General features: G+C 36.4%; 2 protein-coding genes and 1 long non-coding RNA gene across 5 annotated transcripts in view; 1 reads left to right on the top strand and 2 right to left on the bottom strand.

Moving 5' to 3' along the window:
* Positions 1-8,777, bottom strand: part of LOC135848503 (uncharacterized) — a 66,468-nt gene extending 57,691 nt beyond the window's left edge. Inside the window, exon 1 of one of the 2 annotated variants that reach the window (XR_010559367.1) lies at positions 8,757-8,777. This is a non-coding gene — a long non-coding RNA (uncharacterized LOC135848503). The remainder of the gene's footprint in view (positions 1-8,756) is intronic. The other variant, XR_010559366.1, reaches the window with a different exon arrangement.
* On the top strand, positions 5,734-14,046 carry LOC135848502 (kelch-like protein 23). Of its 2 annotated transcripts, none has more exons than XM_065368418.1 (3): positions 5,734-5,868; positions 7,559-8,394; positions 11,845-14,046. In XM_065368418.1, exon 3 carries the CDS (start codon positions 12,194-12,196, stop codon positions 13,394-13,396), a length of 1,203 nt encoding a protein of 400 aa, XP_065224490.1. In that variant the 5' UTR covers positions 5,734-5,868; positions 7,559-8,394; positions 11,845-12,193; the 3' UTR covers positions 13,397-14,046. Both variants share the same exon structure in this region, with proteins under 2 accessions (XP_065224490.1, XP_065224491.1).
* LOC135846930 (uncharacterized protein K02A2.6-like) lies at positions 13,562-17,521 on the bottom strand. Its single transcript, XM_065366293.1, has one exon. It carries the CDS (start codon positions 17,519-17,521, stop codon positions 13,562-13,564), a length of 3,960 nt encoding a protein of 1,319 aa, XP_065222365.1.
* Positions 17,522-24,331: the final 6,810 nt, after the last annotated feature.

The raw sequence follows: 24,331 nt of genomic DNA, 5'->3' as shown, positions 1-24,331 counted from the left end.
GTACTTCCTTTCGCATTATTTTCGGAGGATGAAACGAATACGCGAAAAACAGATCTTCCGGCATTCGTGACATCGCACAAGGGAAAAGCATTCAGAATTTTCAACGCCGATTGGGATGAAATCGCGTCATTTCACCTTTGCCAAAACACCCCGGATATAAATTCTACCATGTGCTACGTCGTGAGATATCCTATGGCAGCATCCATCGTCAACGATAACTTGTTCATACTCTGTACTTTGCGTAAAACGTCATTTTTTTACATCTACAGTTTATCTTTGAAAAAGCTCTACTCTTTAGCTTCGGATCGCCGACTTTGTAAAATAGAATATGAATTAAAATACGGCGGCGAGTTGAAATACACGTTGTTGAATTGCAGCAATGAAATTTACTGCTGCTTCGAAGATGGCGAAGTTCTGAAATATTCATTGGAATTTAACCGTTGGAAGCGGTTTTCAGCCGCTGTGTCGCATAAAATTGGAATAGCTTTTGCAAGCGACGGAAGTAAATTGTACAGAATGTACGAGACTTCACGAAGTGATACTACAACCATTTATAGCGTTCAAGTTTGTGATATGTCGCAAATCGAATGGATTTCTGTGCCTAATATGCCCAATTTGACTCGTCGCCACGAATCGTACAATAATTCTGAAAATGATAGAGTGATACATGAGTTGGTTTTCTTGAACAATTACGGTTTGGCTGCACGGTTTCATCGAGATTTATGTATATTTGATGAGGAGACGCGAACTTGGAAAAATATTCGTCTGTTGCCGTACTACATTTACGATAGTGTATTCAAAGAACATTCGATCGTTAGCCAAAATGAAGCTGGTGAAATGCTTTACGTGTCTATTAATAAATTATACCAGTTCTCTGCAACCAATCAAAGTTGGACGTTGAAGAAGGAGTGGCCACTTTTGGAGTCTGAATCAGAATGGGCACTTAATAAGCTTCTCCCGTATGGAAATATTATAGCTATCCATAATCCTGAAACTCGTGGTAGGCACTTAATTGTTTACTCGTCATTAGTTACTTACCTATTTCAAATCATGTTTTGTATATAATGAAGCTCTAATATTGTGTTTGTACATATCAGTAGGTATTTTTAAGAATAAACAGTTTGGTACTTGTAAGTTGATACATTATTACATTGATATACATTATACCACAAACGTAGTGCTCGGTGGCTTTTATTTCTATGAGGAAAGAGCTAGCGTGATGAATGAAGCGACGTTGAGTAGGTAAAAACATGGGCTTTCAAATGTGACCTTGAAAATTTCAGGCCCATGCACAGGGTGTCCACAAATTGAAAAACCGGTTTGGTCAAAAAAAATTCAAACTGGTTTTTATTGGCGCAATGTATTCTACACACTAATTAAGAAGACAAAAACGTGATGTGCATTTTTTGAAACCGGTTCAATGATTTGCAACCAGTTACCAAAAAATACCCAAAAATTGTAGATATGAAGTCCAATTTAGGTCTACCCGCATCTATCCCCTTCCAGGCTACAGCCAGCTCCTGAATTTTTACTATTAGAGCGGGAAAATAAGGTAAAAAAGCGAAGGCGAAAAGGAAAAAATTGGCACATCAATTTTTTCTTCGGGAATGTGTTCAGATGAACCCCCTGAACTACCAAAAAAAACCGACCCTCCTACCCCTGGAGCTAACTTTTTTAGGGGGCTAAAACCGGTTGCGATTCGCGTTTTTTGCGTTTTACTCCGTAAATATTAGGTTTACGATAAAAACTACCATGACAAAAAATGTTCCCCTTCAAATTCTCGATAATTTGATACTACTCTCGATACCCATCGCTCAAGGGGGTGCCTAAAAAAAGGAGTGGAAAGGGTAGGTGTTTCAAAAAAATGTAAGTCCAGTAAATTAATCAAAATTACCATCTTAATATTATTCGTTTTCGCTCAATTTTTGTTTACAAAGTCTACACACCCAACTACTAATCAAACCACCATTGATTGGTCTTCAACCCTCCCCGGGGGTTGGTGGGGGGTGCTTGATTTTTCAAGTAACACACTACTGAATCATGTATTCGAAAAACGAATCTGGACGTGCGATATATCGAAGAGTATGTTTTCGAGGTCGCTTAATACGAATATGAACTTATTTTCTGGGTCTAATCCCTCAACGCCCCTCTGTGCCCCAAAAAGGGGGTCAAAATTTTGAAAAATCGCGAAAAGTCGAGTGATATATCGAATGGTATGTTTTCGAAGTCGCTGAGTACGGATATGGTATTATTTTTTGCCCCCAACCCCACAAAGCTCCTGACTGCCCCAAAAAATTCCAAAATTTTGAAAATTTTTGAAAAGTTGAGTGACATATTGAATTGTATGTTTTCAAAGTCGCTGAGTACGAATATGAACTGTTTTTCTGCTAACGATTCCTCAAAACCCCCTTACGCTCCCCTAAATAGGATAAAATTTTGAAAAGTTGCCAGAAATCGTGTAATATTTTGTCGAATATTATATTTTCAAGATCGTTGAAAACAAGACCATGTACATACTAATTTTCAATAAATCACTCATTTTACTCTTTACACTTCCCACCAATTAGTGATGTTAAAAAATAGGGTAATAAAAGTAGGACGATTTCTCATATTTTATTTCAAAGGAAGGGGAGATGATCAATATTATTACAATAGATTTTTTTCACTACCTATTTTAAAAAGCATTTTGATTTTTTTTCAATTCAAAATATTTAAAATGTTTAGATTTTCCCTCCCTAATTTATCATTACTAGAGTAAAAATTTTTAGAAATTGAAATTTCCAAAATAAGGGAAGAATAAGTGGGAATTTGAAAATTTTTTAATTCAAAATATGAAAATAGGTACGAGCCATTTTTTCAAAACTACCTCAATATTTTTCAGAAAGGGAAGGCCCCAAATTTTTGTTTTATGATTAAAAAATAGTAAAAAAGGCAAAGCAAGACAATTTCTGGAATTTTATTTGAATGGAAGGGGGAGGGGTTCAATATTATTTTTTCACTAATTCAAAAAGCATTTCGACTTTTTTTTTTAAATCAAAATTTTCAGATGCTTTGATGTCTCCCCCCCTCCCCCTGAAATTTATCATCACTTGGTAGAAAATTTTTAGACATTCATATTTTCAACAAAATAAAGAAGAAGAAGACGACGAAGAAGAAATAATAAATAAAAATAGCAAAAATTTTTAGTTATAATATGAAGAGACAAACCATTTTCTCCCAAAAATACGTCAATTTTTTTCAGAAGGAAGTCTCAAAAGTTTTGTTTCATGATTTAAAAATAGAACAAGTGAGTAGGCTACAAATTTGATATATCACTCGACTTATCGCGATTTTTCAAAATTTTGACCCTCTTTTTGGGGCAGAGAGGGGCTTCCAGGGGTTGGCCCAAAAAAATAATACCATATTCGTACTCAGCGACTTTGAAAACATATCAATCGATATATCACTCGACTTATCACGATTTTTCAAAATTTTGACCCTCTTTTTGGGGCACAGGGGGGCTTCGAGGGGTTGGCCCAAAAAAATAAGTTCATATTCGTACTCAGCGATTTCGAAAACATACCATTCGATATATCACTCGACTTTTCGCGATTTTTCAAAATTTTGACCCCCTTTTTGGGGCACAGAGGGGCGTTGAGGGATTAGACCCAGAAAATAAGTTCATATTCGTATTAAGCGACCTCGAAAACATACTCTTCGATATATCGCACGTCCAGATTCGTTTTTCGAATACATGATTCAGTAGTGTGTTACTTGAAAAATCAAGCACCCCCCACCAACCCCCGGGGAGGGTTGAAGACCAATCAATGGTGGTTTGATTAGTAGTTGGGTGTGTAGACTTTGTAAACAAAAATTGAGCGAAAACGAATAATATTAAGATGGTAATTTTGATTAATTTACTGGACTTACATTTTTTTGAAACACCTACCCTTTCCACTCCTTTTTTTAGGCACCCCCTTGAGCGATGGGTATCGAGAGTAGCATCAAATTATCGAGAATTTGAAGGGGAACATTTTTTGTCATGGTAGTTTTTATCGTAAACCTAATATTTACGGAGTAAAACGCAAAAAACGCGAATCGCAACCGGTTTTAGCCCCCTAAAAAAATTAGCTCCAAAGGTAGGAGGGTCGGGTTTTTTTTTTGGTAGTTCAGGGGGTTCATCTGAACACATTCCCGAAGAAAAAATTGATGTGCCAATTTTTTCCTTTTTAAAACTGCTATTTGTCCGGTCTATATTTAAAACGCGTAAAACTATGTTCATAATGTTGGTGTCGTTTTGGTACGAATGGAAACCTTGTTTGTTAAAGTTTGAAACTTGCGATGGTCATTCTTTTACTTCTTTTTAGTAATTTTTGTATGTCGTTGAGTTTTCAACCTTCGCGAAACATACTTTTAATAGTAATTGATTTGATTTGAAGTATAATTATTGGTCGAAGATTGATCGGAGTTAGCTAAAAAATGTAAGTATTGTTTAGGTGGGGCAGAGGCACTGTAGGGGTGTGAATGATGGTAGCGTAAAATTGAATGTCATATTCGTGTTCGGAGGGTTCGATTCATATGAAAACGACACCAACATTATGAAAATATCAAAACTTTTAAAATATTATAAATTGAAGTAGGGGCAGAGGTATTGGAGGGGTGTAAATGAGGGTAGAGCTAAATTGGACGAATGTCGTGTTCAGGGTGTTTGATTCATATGAAAACGACACCAATATTATGAAAATAGCTCTACTTATAATAAAGTAAAAATTGAGGTGGGGGCAGAGGCATCGGAGGGGCGTGGATGAGGGTAGCATAAAATTTGACTTGATATTCGTGTTCGAGGTGTTTGATTCATATGAAAACGACACCAATATTATTATAAAGCTCAACTTTTAATATAATTGTGAACATTGAGGTGGGGGCAGAGGCACTGGAGGGGTGTGGTTGAGGGTAGCATAAAATTGGGCGTCATATTCGTGTTCGGAGGGTTCGATTCATATGGAAACGACACCTCGTTTACCAAAAACTATAATTTACACCAGAATCCATTTTCACCCCCTTTGTAAGTTTTTTCAATTTTTGACCACGACCCACCAAACATTTTTTTTTGAAAAAAATATATGTTTTTTAGGGGTCAAAAACACACTTAAAAATGCTATTCGCATTTTTGTGCCGAATCATGGTCATCGCTAAAACAGGCAAACAAAGCTGAAAAACGTCATTTTGAGGGGGAAATGTGGGGGGAGGGGGGCGAAAATTTTTGTGAGGATACCTTTTACCTATAGATGTTCACAACATACCAAAAAATTAAAAAAATCGGTTCACATGGGGCTGAGAAAAAAATTCTATTATAATTTCAGAAAATGTGGGGTTTCTCAAAAACGGGGGGGGGTCTGGGGATCTGAAACTTTCGTGACGGAAGGTGCTCAAGGGTACCCACCTTCCATGCAAATATCAACCCTGAAACTCTCGGGGGCAAATTCGCCATACTTATCCACCTATAGCCTTTGAAAAATGATTTTTAGCCTCCTGAATAATCTAAGTTGAAAAAACAACAACAACAACAACAACAACAACATGGAATATCTACCAATTAACGCAATGTTGCCTACTTCTAGAGCCAAAAAAATGCTGTCTCATAAGATTTTTTTATTCGACCTGAATGCCAACAAAATTGTCGTGTTATTATTGTCCCTCTCCCTTTTCGTTCTACAGTTGGTTGAAAAATTCATCAGAAGTTTGAAAGTTTCTAAGTAGACCTGACGAATTTTTTCATTCATTTTTGAGCAACGTTTTATATTTTGCGAAGGATATTCTTTTGAATTCCAAGTTTCATTGCTCGATATTACGTTCTACGCTAGTGAATATTCCATCTCTTCGTGACTGGTGAGTTCTCAAACATATTTCATCAATCATCATGCATTTATAATTGGTACATAATAATTGATAATGTAGGTACCAGTAATAATACCAACTACCAAGTTACCTATAGTATATTTTTCATATCTGGATTGTAGAAGTAAAATCAGGGGTAGAAGTACCTAGTTAGTTATCAATTCCTATGGTACCGTAGAAAATCAAAAATGAAATATGAAAATTGTAGCATGGATTCAATAATATGGTACCGAACTAGATTAATGACATTCTCATCGACTCTGTGAGAGAAATTCAGCTTCAAAAACGTTTCTCCCTTAAAGATGACTATCAATCGAGCATCCTTGATAAAAATTCAGTGAACGTACTTGAATGTAATTCTCTTATATATTTTATTTTCATCGTGGTTCATGCTCAATTATTCCACGATAGAAAAAAATCCCAAGTCAGATTCTGTTCGTGAATCTCGTTCTGACAATTCGAGTATTGTTTCTGACCTGAATTCAGCATAAGTATCGCAAAGTTCTTTCGAGTATTTAATCATAATGGAGCGAATTTTGAGCGGATATTCGCTAAAATAGCATAAATCTCGTATAAATCTTGAAAACTATCTATACCAAGAATAAAATGATAAAAATGTACTTTGTACCAGCCTAACATTGTATGTATTGTTGTATTCAGAAATAACAAAAAAGATACCTGTCTAGCTGGCTTACCCTCTACCCTACCCTACCCTGATTTTGTCGACTGTATTGTTATGATCCTCGACTGCATCCATAGTAAATATGTAGCCGAGTCGCCAAAATACCTTAATGACTGCAAAAGAGGAAACTGACAGGAAGTTGATTCCTAATGTGTCTTGAAAAATAAGCATAAAAAGCTGGCATATGTAAATTGATTTTTTCGTATGGCTTCAACCCACATCGATAAACTATTACGTCCTTTTTTCAATAGTTTCCAAAACTCGGGCACATTTAATTTTTAAAGTTAAAATGTTGAAAAATTAGTCAGAAAAGGTACCTAGCTATTGATAAAATTGTTATTTGATTTACTTCCAAGATTATAGCCCATTTCGAAACGTTGCACACCTTCTTCAAAAATTCTAAAAATATCGACCAATTTCCAGCTTGAAATATTCCAAAACTGCTCCAAAAATTTTTTGATTTCTTGCTGAAATTTTAACCAATTTTTATGGATCGCGTGACACCTTTTTCAAAAGTTTCAATATTGATGAACTCAATGATTGTTGCTCGTAAAGTCCTTCAAAACTGTCCAAAAAAAGTATCGATGGAAATTGTTAGTTCTCTGGCAACATTTTTCAACCACTTTGATGGGTCATATGGCACTTACATTTTTCAAAAACCCTGAAAATCTGGACCAATTTCTGGTTCAAAACGTTTCAAAACTTCTAAAAAAAAAATGACGATGCAAATTTTTGATTTTCTGCTGAAATTTCAACTCAATTTGATAGATCGCGTGATATTTTTTTTTAAAATCCTAAAAAATCATGTTCCAAGTTTAAAAATGCTCGAAAAACATTTTCGTTGAAATATTTATCAGATCCAGGTATTCTCCCAATTATTCCTCAGTCAGTTCAGACCAGAAAAAAAAAAATTGAAAATTCTTCCACATTTTTCAAATATTAAACCTTTCAAATGGACGACCTCGTATTTTAAATATAAATTCTTTTTTAATTTTTCAGAACAAAATCGCAAAACATGAGTGCCGAAGAATCAATCGAAGCAGCAGCTGATCACCATAATCCAAAGACCTTGATCAGAAGTCAGTACAAAGATGTTATGGTCAAAGTCGACGAAGACATTTACTACCTGGACCGGCTGCAGCTGGCTTTGAAGTCGGCATATTTTGAAAAATTATTCACCGAAGATTACAGCGATAAAAACAGCGACTTGATAGAACTCCCACTGATGGACACCGACACATTTTCCGCCGTTGTTGGCGTGATTTATGGCGAAGAATTGAAATCTGTTCTTAACTCCGATAATTTCGTATCCTTGTTGATGGCTATGGATTATCTTCAGATGCATATCGATCCAAAAACGTATAAATCCTTCGCAGCTAAAGAGTTGGATTTCAGTGATCTCAATAAGGATATTTTCCAGTTATATTATTTCATTGCGGATGATGCAAAATACGAGTATTTATTACCAATTGTGTTTTACCATCTGGCCGAACATTTGGAAGAGCTGAAAGATCGTGATGAAATTCTTTCAATCAAGTTTGATCACATTATCAAAATTATTTCGAACGGAGATGCATCGATTTATAATACTCCGTTCAGAACAGTTAGTAAATTGTGCGCCAGATGGATCTGTCACGATGTGGAAAATCGATTGCACCATGCTGTATATCTTGTGAATGCTGCTAAATTCAGATTTAACATTTCAAATGAGATTTCTCGTCAAGATTTCAACTTGGAATTGTTCTCCAATAAAGAGCACCTGAACCAAAATTCAATTTCAACGTACATTCATAAATTGATGATGTATTGTGGGGAAATCCGTTGCCCAGACGCTGGTAGGTAACATTTTATATCGTAAATATTGAATAAGTTGGCCTAGTCTGATTCATTTGTGAAATTTTGTCATTGTTGCTTCTGTATGGTTTGATTGGTAACCAAGCAGATTGTTGGGAATCGAACTAATCATTTTTTTTCACATCAACCCTGACAAGAAAGTACCTACTCTGACTGGCATAACAATTTTTGTACTGGGCAAAAAAGAATCGATAGAGGTACAAAATTTCAATAGCTGGAATCCATCGTTTCATTATTAAAATTTTCAAAATTCAAATTGGGGCTATAGAAATGGGGGAAAATTATAGGTAATTTTACCAAATCAGTCTAGAAATCTGAAATTCGGTTTGCACGGTATTTTCACCCCACCCCCCCCCCCCCCCCTACAAGAGTAGTCGATTATAATAAAGATAGTTTCGAATTGTTCTGATTCTGAAGCTGTCAGCGAGTTTTCGGATTCTTCAGTTCCCAAAGAAAAGCTTCAAGATGAAAATGCTGCAATTCACTGTTGTTTTGCTGACATTTTTTTTTTTACAAAATGACCCCTTTGGTGACCCATATTTATTTTTACTTTTTAAGGGCAATTCTAAAACTTAAATTGTTTCTACGTTACTAATTGGCCATTCCACGTCAATTCTACCAAAAAAAAGTTTTGAAACTTTTCCTGTGGAGAGACCTTTCGAAGGGATGACCAATGGCGCAAATCGCAGCCCTCTGGCGCATTTTTAAAGGCAACCGGAGGCTATTGAATTTTTCAGTGAACCTAGAATATCATCCATTTCAGCAGTGGATTACTCGATAACCGCGATACCAACCAAAAATGAAACTTTTTCAAATAGTTAGGGGTTTTGAAAGGCTTTTTGGTGATATCATAAAAATCAGTGTTGCCGCTTTTTTTCGTACGAAAAATTAGCTCGAAAAGTTTCAAAACGTAGTTTTCATATCGTTCCGAATCTTAAAAATTCTGAAAAAAATATATTAAAGACAACATTTCACGCTGAACAACATGTTAAAAAATTGGGATGGCACTATGTCGCAAAGTCGATTTTACAAAATTGAAAGTTTGCGAAAAAAGTTGATTTTTTGATTTGAAACACGAAAAATAGTTTTGATTGACGAAGTTGACCCATTTGACCCCTATTTTTACGTATCCCCTGAAACAGTTGAGAAAATTCTTTCACTCGATAAAATGAACTCGTCACAAAGAGAATCAAAACTCGAAAAAATTCTATTTTCAATTCCAAACACCAAAAAAAGTTCAAAATTCAGTTGTCTTATTTTGACCTCTTTCTGACGTATTTCATGAAAAAGTTGATAGAAAAATTACACTCAGCATAGCAGAAAAATAAACGAATTTTAATTTTTTTGCTACAAGTGTAATTTTTATCAACTTCTTTATCAGGGTGTCTACAGGAATTTGTTGACCGATAATCACTACTTTTTCACTACCTACATACTTCAAGTTCACTGAAAAATATGAAATCCCCTAAAAGCCATTGAAAAAGGGCTAGAGGGTTGCGATTTGCGCCATTGGTCACTCCCTTCACGTCAAAAAGGTATTTCCACAGGAAAAATTTCAAAAAAGTCGCCAACCCCCCCCCCTAACCACTTTTTGGTCGAATTGACAAGGAATGGCCTTAATTTAAATTCAAAATGAAGGTTTCGAATGAATTTAGGTATACTTAGTCGAGACTGCGTGAAAACCACTTTTGCGTTTTGTGGAGAGGGGAGGAGAGTTGGGTGAAATTTTTTCAACTTTAAAACTCTTTTTTGGTCCCCAAGGCCCAAAGATATCTTGTGAATATTTTCAAAATCTGAGCTAAGATCCGATTCACCTACTAACAAGGTAACCTCTTGAGGTTTCCGCCTCTGATTTGAGCGGGACCGAGATTTTTGGAAAGAGCATGTTCTAAAACCTCCAAATCCAAATTTTCAGCTGCCCAAGTTCATTTTTCGATTTTTGGCGAATTTTTGAAAATCCAAAATTGACTATTTTGGTGATTTGTGCTTTTTTTAAAAAAGTACGTAGGTACTTGATCAGTAGAAATGTTCAAAATAAGTCCTAAAACTGATATTAACCCCCCAAATCCAAATTTTGCCATTTGCAGCCATTCTGGAGCCTCCAGTGCGATTTTTCAATTTCTCCAGAATTCTGAATTTGCTCCAGAAGGCGTGAATATGAAGTTGGGCAGCTAAAAATCGAGTTGTGTGTTATACTCGACCTGTTCAACGAATTTATCCACATTTGAGCCGATTCTGGAGCGGACACCTCAAGAGTGGTTTTTTGACCAGCTTTTTTTCAAAATAAAAACATCAAAAAAAAAATATATCCAAAAACCAAAAATTCCTTGTTTGTGAGAACATTTTTGAAATTTGCGCGAATCACTGTATTTTGTCATTAATTAACCACACGAGAGCGAATTTCGGTATTTCCAGCCTTCCTTGGGTCTCCCTTCATTTTTTGGATATTTTTGTTATGAAAAAAGCTGGTCAAAAACCCACACTTGAGATGTCCCCTCCAGAATCGGCTCAAATGTGAATAAATTCGTTAAACAATTCGAGTATGACACACAACTCGATTTTTAGCTGCCCAACTTCATATTCACGCCTTCTGGAGCAAATTGAAAATTCTAGAGAAATTGAAAAATCGCGCTGCAGTATCCAGAATAGCTGGAAATGGCGAAATTCGCTCTCGTGTGGTTAATTATTGGCGAAATACTGAGATTCGCGCAAATTTCAAAAGTTTTCTCACAAATGAGGAATTTTTGGTTTTTGGATAGGTATTTTTATTTTTAAAAAAAGCTGGTCAAAAAAGCACTCTTGAAGTGTCCGCTCCAGAATCGGCTCAAATGTGGATAAATTCGTTAAACAAGTCGAGTATAACACACAACTCGATGTTTAGCTGTTCAACTTCATATTCACGCCTTCTGGAGCAAATTCAAAATTCTGGAGAAATTGAAAAATAGCGCTGGAGGCTCCAGAATGGCTGGAAATGGCGAAATTTGGATTTGGAGGTTTTAGAGCATGCTCTTTCCAAAAATCGCGGTTCCGCTCAAATCGGAGGCGGACACCTCAAGAGGTTCCCTTGTAAGTAACTTATAATCGAAGTTACTTTTTCGTTTGTAGGCTAATTTTGATGAACCATCCTGGAGCCTCCAGTGGATTTTCATTTCTTACAAAATAATCGTTGACGAAAATTTTTCTTCACTTTCAGTCCCAAATTATTTTTATAAAATTTCAAAGAATCGAAACATTGATTTCAACACCTGAAATTATGGACGGTGGTGTATTTTGGGGTCCTCGACCATTGATTCCCTTCGAGTCCCTTTTGTCTGGTAAAGACACATACGTCTTTCTAAGGTGTATACTCAAGTATGGGATTATAAAGTTTATCTGTAGAAATATTTTTTTGTATTCTTATTCCTAATATTGTTAATTTGATTTTTTTTCAGACACTGTGGAGACAATTAAGACACTATGTCCGTGCGCTGAATGCAATAATTTTATTGTAGAAGTGGATCCACCCACCATTTCGAAGAAGACCACCGCATCTTATCCAGTCGTGAACAGAAGTTGGAATTGTTCTTGAAGAATAGCAACTTTTACGACGTCACAGTCAAAGCTGATGGAAAAGTTTACAAACTTCATCGATCTGTGTTGAAGTTAAAGTGTGAGTATTTCGAGGAAATCTTTTCCAAAGAGTACTCCGAGTTAGCTGCACAATGTAAAGGAATACCACCGAGCCCTCCGAGTAAGGATAAAATATATTCGCTAGATGAAATCGATGCAGCCACATTCGACATGATTGTTGACCACATATACTTGGGAAAAATAGAACCGACATGTGACAGTATCGTTCGCTTATTCAAAGCAGTCCATGCTTTAAGAATCGATAGTTTGAAAGATCAATGTTGCGAATGGATACAGTCCAATTCCAAAGACATCGATGACAAAGATGGAATTGAATTATTAAATTTCACTCACGTACACGCCGATTACAAAGATGTGAATCGACTTCTTCTATCCGAATATATCGTCGACTCGTGGCCTAAAATAGATAATTTGCCACAGTTTGCAGACCTTTTCAAGGCGATCACCTTGCCTGAAGGGACCAATTCGATCGATGAAAATGATGCCTATTTGTTTGATAAGGTTGATCAAGAAACTTTCGAAGTGATTATCGATTACATTTACTTCAATATAACAGACATTAAGAACGAAAACGTTGTGAGTGTGTTGAAAGCGAGCGATACGTTTAAAATTGAGAAATTAGTCGAAGAATGTATACCTAGTTTGATAACGTGGCGGCTTGACAAGATGAGTTCATCAGATGTCAAAGAAATTCTGATTCTTTCTCTTGAAAATTTCCAGTATCACGAGGTTCTAAATACAATCTACCTAGTACAATACATGATGCAGTGGCCCGAGGTGGACGTGAAATTGTTTTGTAGCGTAGCATACGAGTGTTTAGAAAATATGCTACTGTCGAATGATTTGTATTTTAATGATCCGCACGATCTGCTGGATATTTGCTCGAAATGGGTCGTACACGATGTGGAAAATCGATATCGCCTCGTACTTCGAATTGCATTCGCAATAAGTCGAAATCGCGAAGCAAATTCTGACGATTATTGTATCGAAAATCCTTCGAATTGGAAGCAATGCACGCAAGATTTTGTCAAAAACAAGATATGGGAAGTTCTTTCTTCAACTTCGGTTCTACCTTTCGCTGTATTTTCTGAGGATGAAACGAAGAAGCGAAAAACTGATCTTCCGGTATTCGTGACATCGCACGAGGGAAGAGTATTCAGAATATACAGCGCAGAATGGGATGAACTCGTTTCATTTCGTCTTTCCATAAATGACCCGGTTCGGAAAGATTTCGTGTTCTGCAATGTAAAATATCCTATGGCAGCAACCATTGTGAAAGATAACTTGTTCATACTCTGTAGTATGTGCAGAATGTCCTTTTTTTACATCTATAGTTTATCATCGATGTGGTAATCGTACACGAATTAAATTCACATACTCACATTTAAAAACTCACTTTAATTATACGAAATTAAACAGAATACATATTTACAATGTGCATAAAATACGTTCTAAAGATAACGATAAAATTACGTATATTTGGCTTTCTGAAGGGGGGATATTTACCACAACCCTCCTTTAATTTTGAAAATTCTCAAGCCATTTTGGGGGTTTTGAAACTCGCGATGACCTGCGAAGTAAAGGTTCTTCCGGCGGATCATTAGCTTGATCGGAGACAGGTTCTGACACAGGAACATTATCTGGAACCGGAGTTGTAGGAGTTGCAGGCGTTGCACGAGTATATTTTTCGACTTGATTTTCATGACGTTGAATATTTTTCGTAGGCGTTGCAATATTAACAACCGGACCATTTATCGCTTCGATTACGCCTATTTCATCTTCGAATTTACTTTGAAACTTATTTTTGGTAAACGGACGTTCGATTAAAACTTCATCACCAACTTGAAGTTTCTGATTGAGCGGAAGAGGTTTTCCACTCGCCATAATCGATTTACTTTTATTCAGCCGATCTTTCTCGCGAACCTCCGCTTCCTCAACGAATGGCCGAAGGGTAGGTAGCTTATCTTGAATTCGACGATTGAATAAAAGCTCAGCAGGACTTTTCCCCAAAGTTGAGTGGGGTGTTGAACGATACATAAGTAAGTATTTATTTAGCTCAGACTGAATATCCTTCTTCTCCAACACTGCAATTTTAATGATCTTTTGCAAGGACCGATTCTGGCGTTCAATTTCACCATTAGCTCTTGCCCAATACGGACACGAAGTGTAATGAGCAATGCCTAACGAACGTAAATATTCCTCAAATTTATTTCGAAATTGAGGTCCGTTATCAGAGGTTATAGTTGAAGGTATTCCGTGTCTAGCAAATAATTCGTCGAGAAAAGCAGTAGTATCCTCGACAGTGGTACTTTTCATAATTTTCACCTCGACATACCTGGAGAAGTAATCAACAACTGCGCATAACTCTTTGCCATCCGGCAAACTTTTGAAATCGATCGCGAGCTGCTGCCAGGGACCATCAGGAAAGTCACGACGTGAAATTTGATCAGTAACAATCTGTTTGCCAACTTTTTGACATGTATCACACGTTTTGACACACGTTTCAGCATGTTTATCGATGTTCGGCCACCATACCTTCGAACGTAGCCTGTCTTTTATTTTATTGATACCAGGGTGCCCTTCATGAGCATTTTGTAACACTCGATCGCGTAATTCCGCTGGTACAATTATTCGAACACCACGAAGAAGAACACCTTCGACGACACACAATTCTGAAGCTATTGCGGAGAAGGGTTTTAATTTAATTTCTTGATTCGAAATTAAACTATCGCATATTTTTGATAATTCAGGGTCATTTTCAGTCGCTTTTCGAATTTCACGTAAAGTTACAGCTTTTGGAGCCAACTGGGTCACGAAATTGATAAGATTTTTTTCGTACATATCGTTGATAGTGTGCGTAGCTGCGGATGTTTGAAGTAAACAAGAAAGAGGATCAGCTATATTATTTTTACCAGGAGCGTATCGAATAACATACTTGAATCCCTGCATCCGTAGCACCCATCTCTCTATACGAGCGCATGGTTTTGACCTTGTACCGAAAATCGTCTGTAAGGGTTTGTGATCTGTCACTAACTCAAATGTTCGTCCAAGCAGGTATATTTTTAATCGTTCAACGGCAAAAACAAGGGCTAACGCCTCTTTCTCCGTCTGCGAATACCGACGCTCGACTGCTGATAACGATCTACTTATGTAACAGATAACACGTACCTCGTCACCTTTTCGTTGTAAAAGTACTGCTCCTAGACCCACCGGACTCGCATCTGCCATTACGATGGATGTTAACGTAGGATCGAACAAGCTGAGGTGAGTTTCATCACTAAGAAGTGACTGAATATGAACGAACGCTTGTTCATCAGCTGCGTCCCATTTGAATGGCGATTCACGAGCAGTACGTTGTAACAGGTCAAGTTCAGTTGATAAATGTGGGATAAATTTACCAACATATGAAACTAATCCAATAAAACTTCGTAGTTCTTCAGGTGTTTCTGGAGATCGAAATTCTTTAATGGAAGCAACTTTATCAAAACCAGGTTGGATTACACCAGGTTTGATAATATGACCCAGGAACGTAACTTCATTCATACGAAACTGACATTTCTTCGGATTTATTGTCAGTCCATGTTCTTCTAAACAATGAAGTAGATTTCGAAGATTTAAGTCATGCTCCTCTTGCGTTTTACCGAATACGAAAATATCATCGATAAAGTTGAATACACCAATTAGACCGCTTAAAACACCTTCGAGAATTCGTTGAAACATCTCTGGAGCGCAGGTGAGACCGAACATGAGTCGTTTGTATCGAAATAAACCCAGGTGCGTGATGAACGTGGTAATTTCTCGCGATTCTTCGTCTAATTCTGCTTGATGATAAGCTCTGATAAGATCGACCTTGCTGAATACCGTAGCCTCAGCTAACAACGGAGCTAAATCATCCATCACAGGGAGGGGAAATTTCTCGTCTAGAACCGCTTCGTTTGCTCTTCTCATATCAACGCATAATCGAATATCGTCTTCACCGTCAGCTACTGGAACAATCGGCGAAACCCAACGTGAGGGCCCTTCAACTCGTTCGATAACATCAGCTTCTAGTAATTCGTTGATTTGTTTCTCAACTTTAGCTCGAAGTGCGTAGGGAATGCGTCGAAATGGTTGAATTACAGGTGGAACAGACTCGTCAATCGGAATATGTAATTGAAAATTTTTCAATTTACCCAATGGTTTCATCAGGTTCGGAATAGCGCGAATTCGGGTATCTTTACATGCATTCAAACCAACACGAAGTACTTGTAAGGCTTTAGCATCTTGACGACCCAATAACGATTGAATATCTTCTTCAACGACAACTATTTCAGATATAACGGTCTGATCGTTGCATTGAATTTCAGCTTGAACAGTAAACGCAACAGTGTACTGTTTTTCGCCAGTAGCATCGAAGAAATTTATTTCAGGGTTACGTACAAAACCTTGAAACTGAGCGCCATTTCGTTTCAATTTCCGCCACTGTTTCCGCGATAACATCGTATACAAAGCACCGGAGTCAACGAACATTTTAGTACCAATATTACCGATGCGACATGGTACCCATTCTTCGATCTCGTCTGATGAATCATTTCGAACACAGAATATATCTTCGTGAGTAACTTTCTTCACTGACTCCTTTCTCTGCTCATTTTTATCACGCGAACTCGAATTAGATTGGCCAGCTGTGGATGAATGACAAACCTTACTGTAGTGACCGTTTTTCTTACATTTTCCGCATACAGCTTTCAGTGCAGGGCACTTAGGATCTTTCGCTCGATGACCGGAATGACCACAGCAAAAACATCGATCCGTATTATCGCGATCGGGACTCGAAGCTCGTTTGGAAGGTTCCCTTTGAAACTTTTTCCCTTTAGAATTTCGTTTCTTGTCAGGAATTCGGCATACGTTGCTCGTATTTGCGTTAACTTGCGTGGAATTGAACTCACCACTAGCCATCGCAGAAGATTGAGAAGTAACAGTTTCAAGCGTTCGAGCTACACGTTCAAAATCGGCCAACGTTGCGTCTTCCTTTTGTTTCATGAGCTCGGTACGTACTTCAGCTGAACTGCAACCGTTTATTAACTGACCTTGGACAGCCTCGTCTACAAACGTACTCGCAAAGCTACATAACTTAGCTTGATTTCGGAGCCGGGTGATAAAAGCCGTTAACGTTTCACCCTTTCCTTGTTTTAAAGTTGATAACACATGACGTTCATACCATTTATTGCTTTTCGGTTCTATCTGGGAGTCCAACCGAGAGAGCGTAAAGTTGTACTCGTCAGAGTCAGCAGGAATAGGAGTATCTTTCGGGAACGAATAATAGATGTCTTGGATTTCTGGTCCACCGAGTAAGAGAAGTTCCGCCTGTTTTCTTTTTGCATTAGATATATTCTTAGCAGTAAAATAAAACTCCAGCGTATCTTTCCATCTTGACCATTCATCGGCATTCGACATCTGCCGAACCGAAAAAGGTAAAATTAACCTCGGATCGGACATCCTCAGTTCACCTCGTCGCCATTTGTGGTAATCGTACACGAATTAAATTCACATACTCACATTTAAAAACTCACTTTAATTATACGAAATTAAACAGAATACATATTTACAATGTGCATAAAATACGTTCTAAAGATAACGATAAAATTACGTATATTTGGCTTTCTGAAGGGGGGATATTTACCACAATCGAAAAAGTTATACTCTTTGGCATCGGATCGTCGACTTTTTAAAATGAAAGATGGAGAATCATACCGCGATGAGTTGAAATATACTTTGTTGAATTGCCGCGATGAAATTTACTGCTGCTTCGAAGATGGCGAGGTTCTGAAATATTCGTTCGAATTTAACCGTTGGAAGTGGTTTTCAGCTTCTTTGCCGAATAAAATTGGAATTTCTTTCGCAAGCGATGGAAGTAAACTGTACAGAATGTACGAGACATCTCGAACTGATACCACAACCACTTATAAGGTCCAAGTTTATGATTTTCCGCAAAATCAGTGGATTTCTGTGCCAATGCCAAATTTGTTTCGTCGCCACGAATCGTGCTCTAATTACGAAAAAAAAGAAGATAGAGTGATACGTGAATTGGTTTTCTTGAACAATTACGGTTTGGCTGCGCTGTTTCGAAGATGTTTATTTCGATTTGATAAGGAGACGCGATTTTGGAAAAAGATTCGTTCGTTGCCATACGGTTACGAAAGTGGAGTCAATAAGGAACATTCCATCGTTAGCCAAAATGAAGCTGATGAAATGCTTTACGTGTCTATTAATAAATTATACCAGTTCTCTGCAACGAATCGAACTTGGACGTTGAAGAAGGAGTGGCCACTTTTGAAGTCTGAATCATCATTGTCATTTGATAAATATCTTCCTTATGGAAATTTTATAGGTATCCATAATCCCAGTGCTGGGATATCGTGGGAAATTCCCGTTATCGTGGCAGATTCCGAGGTGGAAAATGGAAACGTGAGGGAAAACAGAATCGCGAGGGTAATTAGAAGCGCCAGGGAAACTGAAGAAATGGGAAATTCAAGGAGAAAATTGACAAAAATGAAAACTCGTTCGAGACAATATTCATGTCCATGGGTTGATTGCTTTTTAATTTTTTTTATCTTTTGTTTAGGGTACTTAGGTGTACATTATCCTGAGCTATTTCTTGATGTACACGGGGAAAAAAATTATGGATAATTTTTACTAAGTACTCGTATTTCACACAGTAACCGGATCCCATTCAAAAATATTGTGATTTTTACTATGAGAGTAATATATTTTACCTAATTCTATAGGTAAAATGTATTTTTTGGCTGAGTAAAAATCACTATCATTTTTGAATGGGATCCGGTTACTATACTGAAATATTAATTTTTATTAAAAATTTTTTCCGTGTGTAATCCGTGTTTTGTGTTTTTCATCATATTTTCCTAGCGATGAAAGAAATTTTTGGCTTTAGATTTTAGTCCTTTTTTTTTTGATCATTTTTGTTAAATATAAAAAATATTGAAGAGTTTCGTTTCATCATTATTCATTCTAAGAGGATATCAAAATTTGAAAAAATAAAAAAATAAAAAATACGGCGAAAAAGAAGAATTTAAAAATATAAAGAAAAATTGGGAAACTACGAGTTCCAGAAAGGGAAATTTTGTTTCTACGATATTCCAACACCGCATAATCCTGAAATTCGTGGTACTTGATTAGATGATTACTCGTCATTAGTACATATTTTGAATGATGTCTTGTTATAATATTGAGCTCTAGGTATAGTATTGTCATTGTGTGTGTCAATATTGTTAAAAATAAATTTTTTATGAGTACCTTACCTATACCCAATGTATTTTTTTATTTTTTTTTCACGACTTACCTAATCAACCCATAGTGAAAAAAGTGTAAGTACTAAGTGTGTGCTTAATGAGTCATTAATTCGTACTTTGAATGATTGGGGCGGGGGTATAGGGGTGATTTCATACCTATTAAATATTGTCAACAAGTTGGGTTGAGAATGCAATTGAGCAAAATTCTCCAATTTTCAAAATGGCTCGAGCCCAAAAAAGCTCGTTTATTTACAGGTTAGGAAGCTAAAGTGCCCAAATGTGACTCCCTTAAGCTCGTATTTTCTTCCATTAAAAAAAAAATAAATGCAACCTGATAAGCCATAGATCACATTTACTGCTTTCAAAATCATATCAATCTAAAGTAGAGAGAATTTCTCATCTTTTGAACCAGTCACCGAATTTTCTAAAAATAAATCAGATTTGCGATTGAATTTATTTTTTGAAAATTGCAATTTTCAGCACAGAAGTGGTCACTTGAAAAATAAAGATCAAAATTTCACCAAATTGACTTGGAAAACTAAAAGTTGGTATATACCCTATTTCCTGACCTGCCGAATCGATTATAACCAGCTTAATGGTTTCGAGCAGTTCTGCAGCGTTCAGAAAATTGTTGAATGCCCAAATTTCTGCAAATTTGTATCTGAGGAAGTTGCAAACCTATAATATTTACTTTACTGTCTAATTTCAACATGCTGAGTTGACTGGAGATGGTTTTAAACCGTTCTGGAGCCTCCAACAATTTCTTGAGATTTCACCTACCCAAAAAATGTCAGGAAACCTTTTGAAAAATTAGAATGAGGGCAGTGGCCACTTTGAACCTATTAAACATTGTAAATGAGATTGGTTGGTCATGGAATAGTCTGGGAAAAAAACATCAAACCAGCTGACTTTTTTGAGGCACAAAATTTTCAGTCACCTTTTTCTAGGTTTGGGTTCAAAAAGCCTGAAAGTAGGTAGGTACCTATTTTAGATTTTCATTGTTGGACAGTAAGGGGAGGTGGTCTGAAAATCCTCAATTTTCAAAATGGCCAGAGCCCAAAAAAATTGTCCACTGGTTAGCAAGATGAAAACGTGTGATCCGGTGTATCTAAGATTCGAAAGCGTTTTAAATTCTTAATTTATTTTTCCTTCGATGGTTTCCAAAAATCTAGCACATTTAAAGGGTGCAATGCAAACCAAATTTCAGCTTTCTTGGCCAATTCGATGAGATATTGATTTTTATCTTTTTCTCATTTTTGGTCCTTTGATTTGATTTTCAAAAATTCACCAAAACTCGAAAAAAGCTTTTTGGCCTTCTGAAATAAATTCTCGGATTAATTCTCTGGCTAAAGTTTGAAGAGTAGAAAAACTGACTTTTCACATAGAAAATAATTTTGTTGTACTTGAAATTTCTCAAAATAAGGTCTCTTTATTCCAGTCATGAAAAACTTCTAGAAAGTCCAAACTTTTGCTAAAATACTTACCTACCAAAAAAATCATATTTTTCATCAAAAATTCCTAAACAATTTCTAATTTTTGCCAAAATCGGTTCTTTCTGAAAACATAATAACTATTTTGTACTGAAAAAAATGACGAATTGTGAATTTTTAAGAGCTTTTGCCCTCGTTTCGCACGAGCCTTAGTCCTATTTTTGAAAATATTATAATTTTCTGAAAACTGAAATGTTGAATCCATGAAAATCAACTTTTTGCATCATGATCTTATTTTGTGCATCGAACAACCGATTTTTCACAGTTTTTGCCCAAGAGTAATTTTTAAAAAATTTTCCAGGATGGAAAAATTAATTTGAAAAATTTTGGAAACACAACCAAATCAATAGAAAAATTCAAATTTTTGCATAAAATGAACGTTTTTGAAAATTTAAAATCATACAACACTTTTGTTTTCAACTCCCATTCTAAAATTCGTTCAAACAATAGGTATCTGTCTAAATAGCTGGAAAAATCCATGTGAGGGGGAGGGGGTGGATTTGAGGTAAAAATTTGGGAAAATTTGGAGAAGAAATTGGGGAAATTTTAGTCTCACCTTTCTCCGAGACATCACTTCGTCACGTCTCTGGGTCTGGATAGGTTTTAGAAAGTTCATACATATTTTGAAAAGGCGAAAAACAAACAGGCCTGAACGAATCGAGAAACTTTTTCACGACTAACCGAAAAATTTACTCAATTTTAGGAACCAAAATTCTTCAAAAATGCCAAAACAGGTTGTAATTGAAATACCTATCTGATGTTCTACAAAAATGTAAACTCTTTTTGATCAACAGTATGACTTTTTTTCAAAAATCTCCAAAATCAATACATGGCCCAATTTTTGGAACAAAATTTTTCAGAATCGTTGAGAAATCACTTCCGTTGAAGTACTTGAACTTATCACGATGAAATTTCGCTCTATTTCGATAGGTAAGTTGTATGCGGCTTTTTTCAAGAATTTTAGAAATGACGACCCAATTTTAGCCTTTGGGCTTATAATATTCTTCAAAATTGATAAGTTGCAAGGACACCTTTGTAAATCACTGGACAAAAACATAATTACAGATTGCAACACACCAATCATGGAAAAAATGATGAGTATAATCAGTCAAGTGGTGAAGTGGATCACCAAGAAGCATTGATCTTAACTTTCGCCAGTACACGAGCTAAAGTTGATACCTATGGACAAATTTTGTGATGTTTTTTTTGGAAAACTGGAATTTCCAAAAAAATTGCTGGAGGCTCAAAAATATTACTTGAAATGAAACCGCCTTCAGCCCACTCAGAATTTTGAAATTAGGGTTCAGAATAAATTTCGGTTTTCTAACATCATTTTAGGAAATTTTTTGTAGAAATTTCAAATCTAAAAAATCAAAAATGTGCCGGAGGCTCCAGAAGAACTGCTAAAAACTGTTTGAAACTGCTTTCGATCGACTTGTGAGGTCGAAATCGAAACCAATAGTCCGGCATATGACAATGGGAGTAATTGCACCCCCCGCCGATCCTCCGGGACAACATTTTTCTTAAAGGGGACATCCTAAGGAACATTTTAATGTAAAGTTGCCAAAAAAAAGTTGGCCTAACTTACAAAATGGCGGCCATTTAGATTGACAGGTCAGCCGAAATCGCAGATTTTGCGTTTTAACATAGGACTTGCACAAACTTTTTCAAACTTTACAAAGGTAGATCGAAAGATGCAAAAATTTATCACCTGTCCAAATTTCAAGTGCTAAAGTGCGTTTTTCGATTTTTGGTGAATTTTTGAAAATCGAATTTAGGCCAAAAATGAGGGAAAAAATCAAAATTTTACCAAATTGACCAAGAAAGCTGAAATTTGGGATATACCCTATTTTCGACATGCCAAATCGATTGGAAACGGTTTCAACCCGTTTTGAGCAGTTCTAGAGCCTCCAGCAGATTTTTGAAACTCGAAATTCCCACAAAATTTCATCAAATTGGAGTTGTAAAGCTAAAATTCATTCTAAAAACTAGTTTCAATACGCTACGAAGTACTGCAGGTGAATTTCAAGTTGTTTTGGAGCCTCCAGCAGATTTTTGAAACTCGAAATTCCCACAAAATTCCATCAAATTGGAGTTGTAAAGCTAAAATTCATTCTAAAAACTACTTTCAATACGCTACGAAGTACTGCAGGTGAATTTCAAGTTGTTTTGGAGCCTCCGGCGACTTTTTGAAAATTCCTGAAGCCTCCAGCAGATTTTTGAAACTTTCAATTTTCACAAAATTTCATCAAATAGAGATGGAAAGCTGACATTTACTCCACACTCCAATTTTAACACCCTCTGAAAACGACTTCTGGTGGATTTCAAGTCATTTTAGAGCCTTCAACGACTTTTTTGAAAATTACTGGAGCCTCCAGTAGATTTTTGAAACTTGAAATTTCCCCAAAATGTTATCAAACCAAGATGGAGAGTCGAAATTCGTTCAGCACACTAATTTCAATACGCTACGAAGTTGACTGCTGGTACATTTCGAGTCGTTTTGGAGCCTCCAGCAACTTTTTGAAAGGTTCTATGGCGTTTTTTTGGAAAATTTAAATTTTCTAAAATTGTGTAGCTGGAAGCTTCAAAACCATTTGAAACCACCATGTAGTCTGCGAAGTAAATTTCAGCTTGCAAACTCCATTTGATAAATTAATGTTGGGGAAATTTCAAGTTTCAAAAACCTACTGGAGGCTCCAGTAATTTTCAAAAAAGTCGCTGGAGGCCCTAACATGACTTGAACCCACCTGAAATCGTCTTCAGAGGGTGTTAAAATTGAAGTGTGGAATAAATTTTAGCTTTCCATCTCCATTTGATGAAATTTTGTGAAAATTTAAAGTTCCAAAAATCTGCTAGAGGCTCCAGGAATTTTCAAAAAAAGTCGCTGGTGGCCATAAAATTACTTGAACCCACCTAAAGTCGTCTTCCGAGGGTGTTAAAATTGGAGTGTAGAGTAAATTTCAGCTTTCCATCTCCATTTGATGAAATTTTGTGAAAATTTAAAAGATTCAAAAATCTGATGGAGGTTTCAGGAATTTTCAAAAAGTCGCTGGAGCCTCCAAAACGACTTGAAAGTCACCTGCAGTACTTCGTACCGTATTGAAATTAGTTTTTAGAATGAATTTTAGCTTTACAACTCCAATTTGATGGAATTTTGTGGGAATTTCGAGTTTCAAATATCTGCTGGAGGCTCCAGAACTGCTCAAAACGGGTTGAAACTGTTTCCAATCGATTTGGCATGTCGAAAATAGGGTATATCCCAAATTTCAGCTTTCTTGGTCAATTTGGTAAAATTTTGATTTTTTCCCTCATTTTTGGCCTAAATTCGATTTTCAAAAATTCACCAAAAATCGAAAAACGCACTTTAGCACTTGAAATTTTGACAGGTGATAAATTTTTGCATGATCTTTCGATCTACCTTTGTAAAGTTTGAAAAAGTTTGTGCAAGTCCTATGTTAAAACGCAAAATCTGCGATTTCGGCTGACCTGTCAATCAAAATGGCCGCCAT

The sequence above is a fragment of the Planococcus citri genome, chromosome 5, assembly GCF_950023065.1.
Source record: "Planococcus citri chromosome 5, ihPlaCitr1.1, whole genome shotgun sequence".
Lineage (NCBI taxonomy): Eukaryota > Metazoa > Arthropoda > Insecta > Hemiptera > Pseudococcidae > Planococcus > Planococcus citri.
Note: the sequence above shows the minus strand (reverse complement) of the source record. Positions and strands in the feature narration are given on the sequence as shown.

Coding starts and splice junctions, on each gene's coding strand:
- LOC135846930 (XM_065366293.1), bottom strand. CDS start 17,521: ATGTCCGATCCGAGGTTAATTTTACCTTTTTCGGTTCGGCAGATGTCG.
- LOC135848502 (XM_065368418.1), top strand. CDS start 12,194: ATGATTGTTGACCACATATACTTGGGAAAAATAGAACCGACATGTGAC.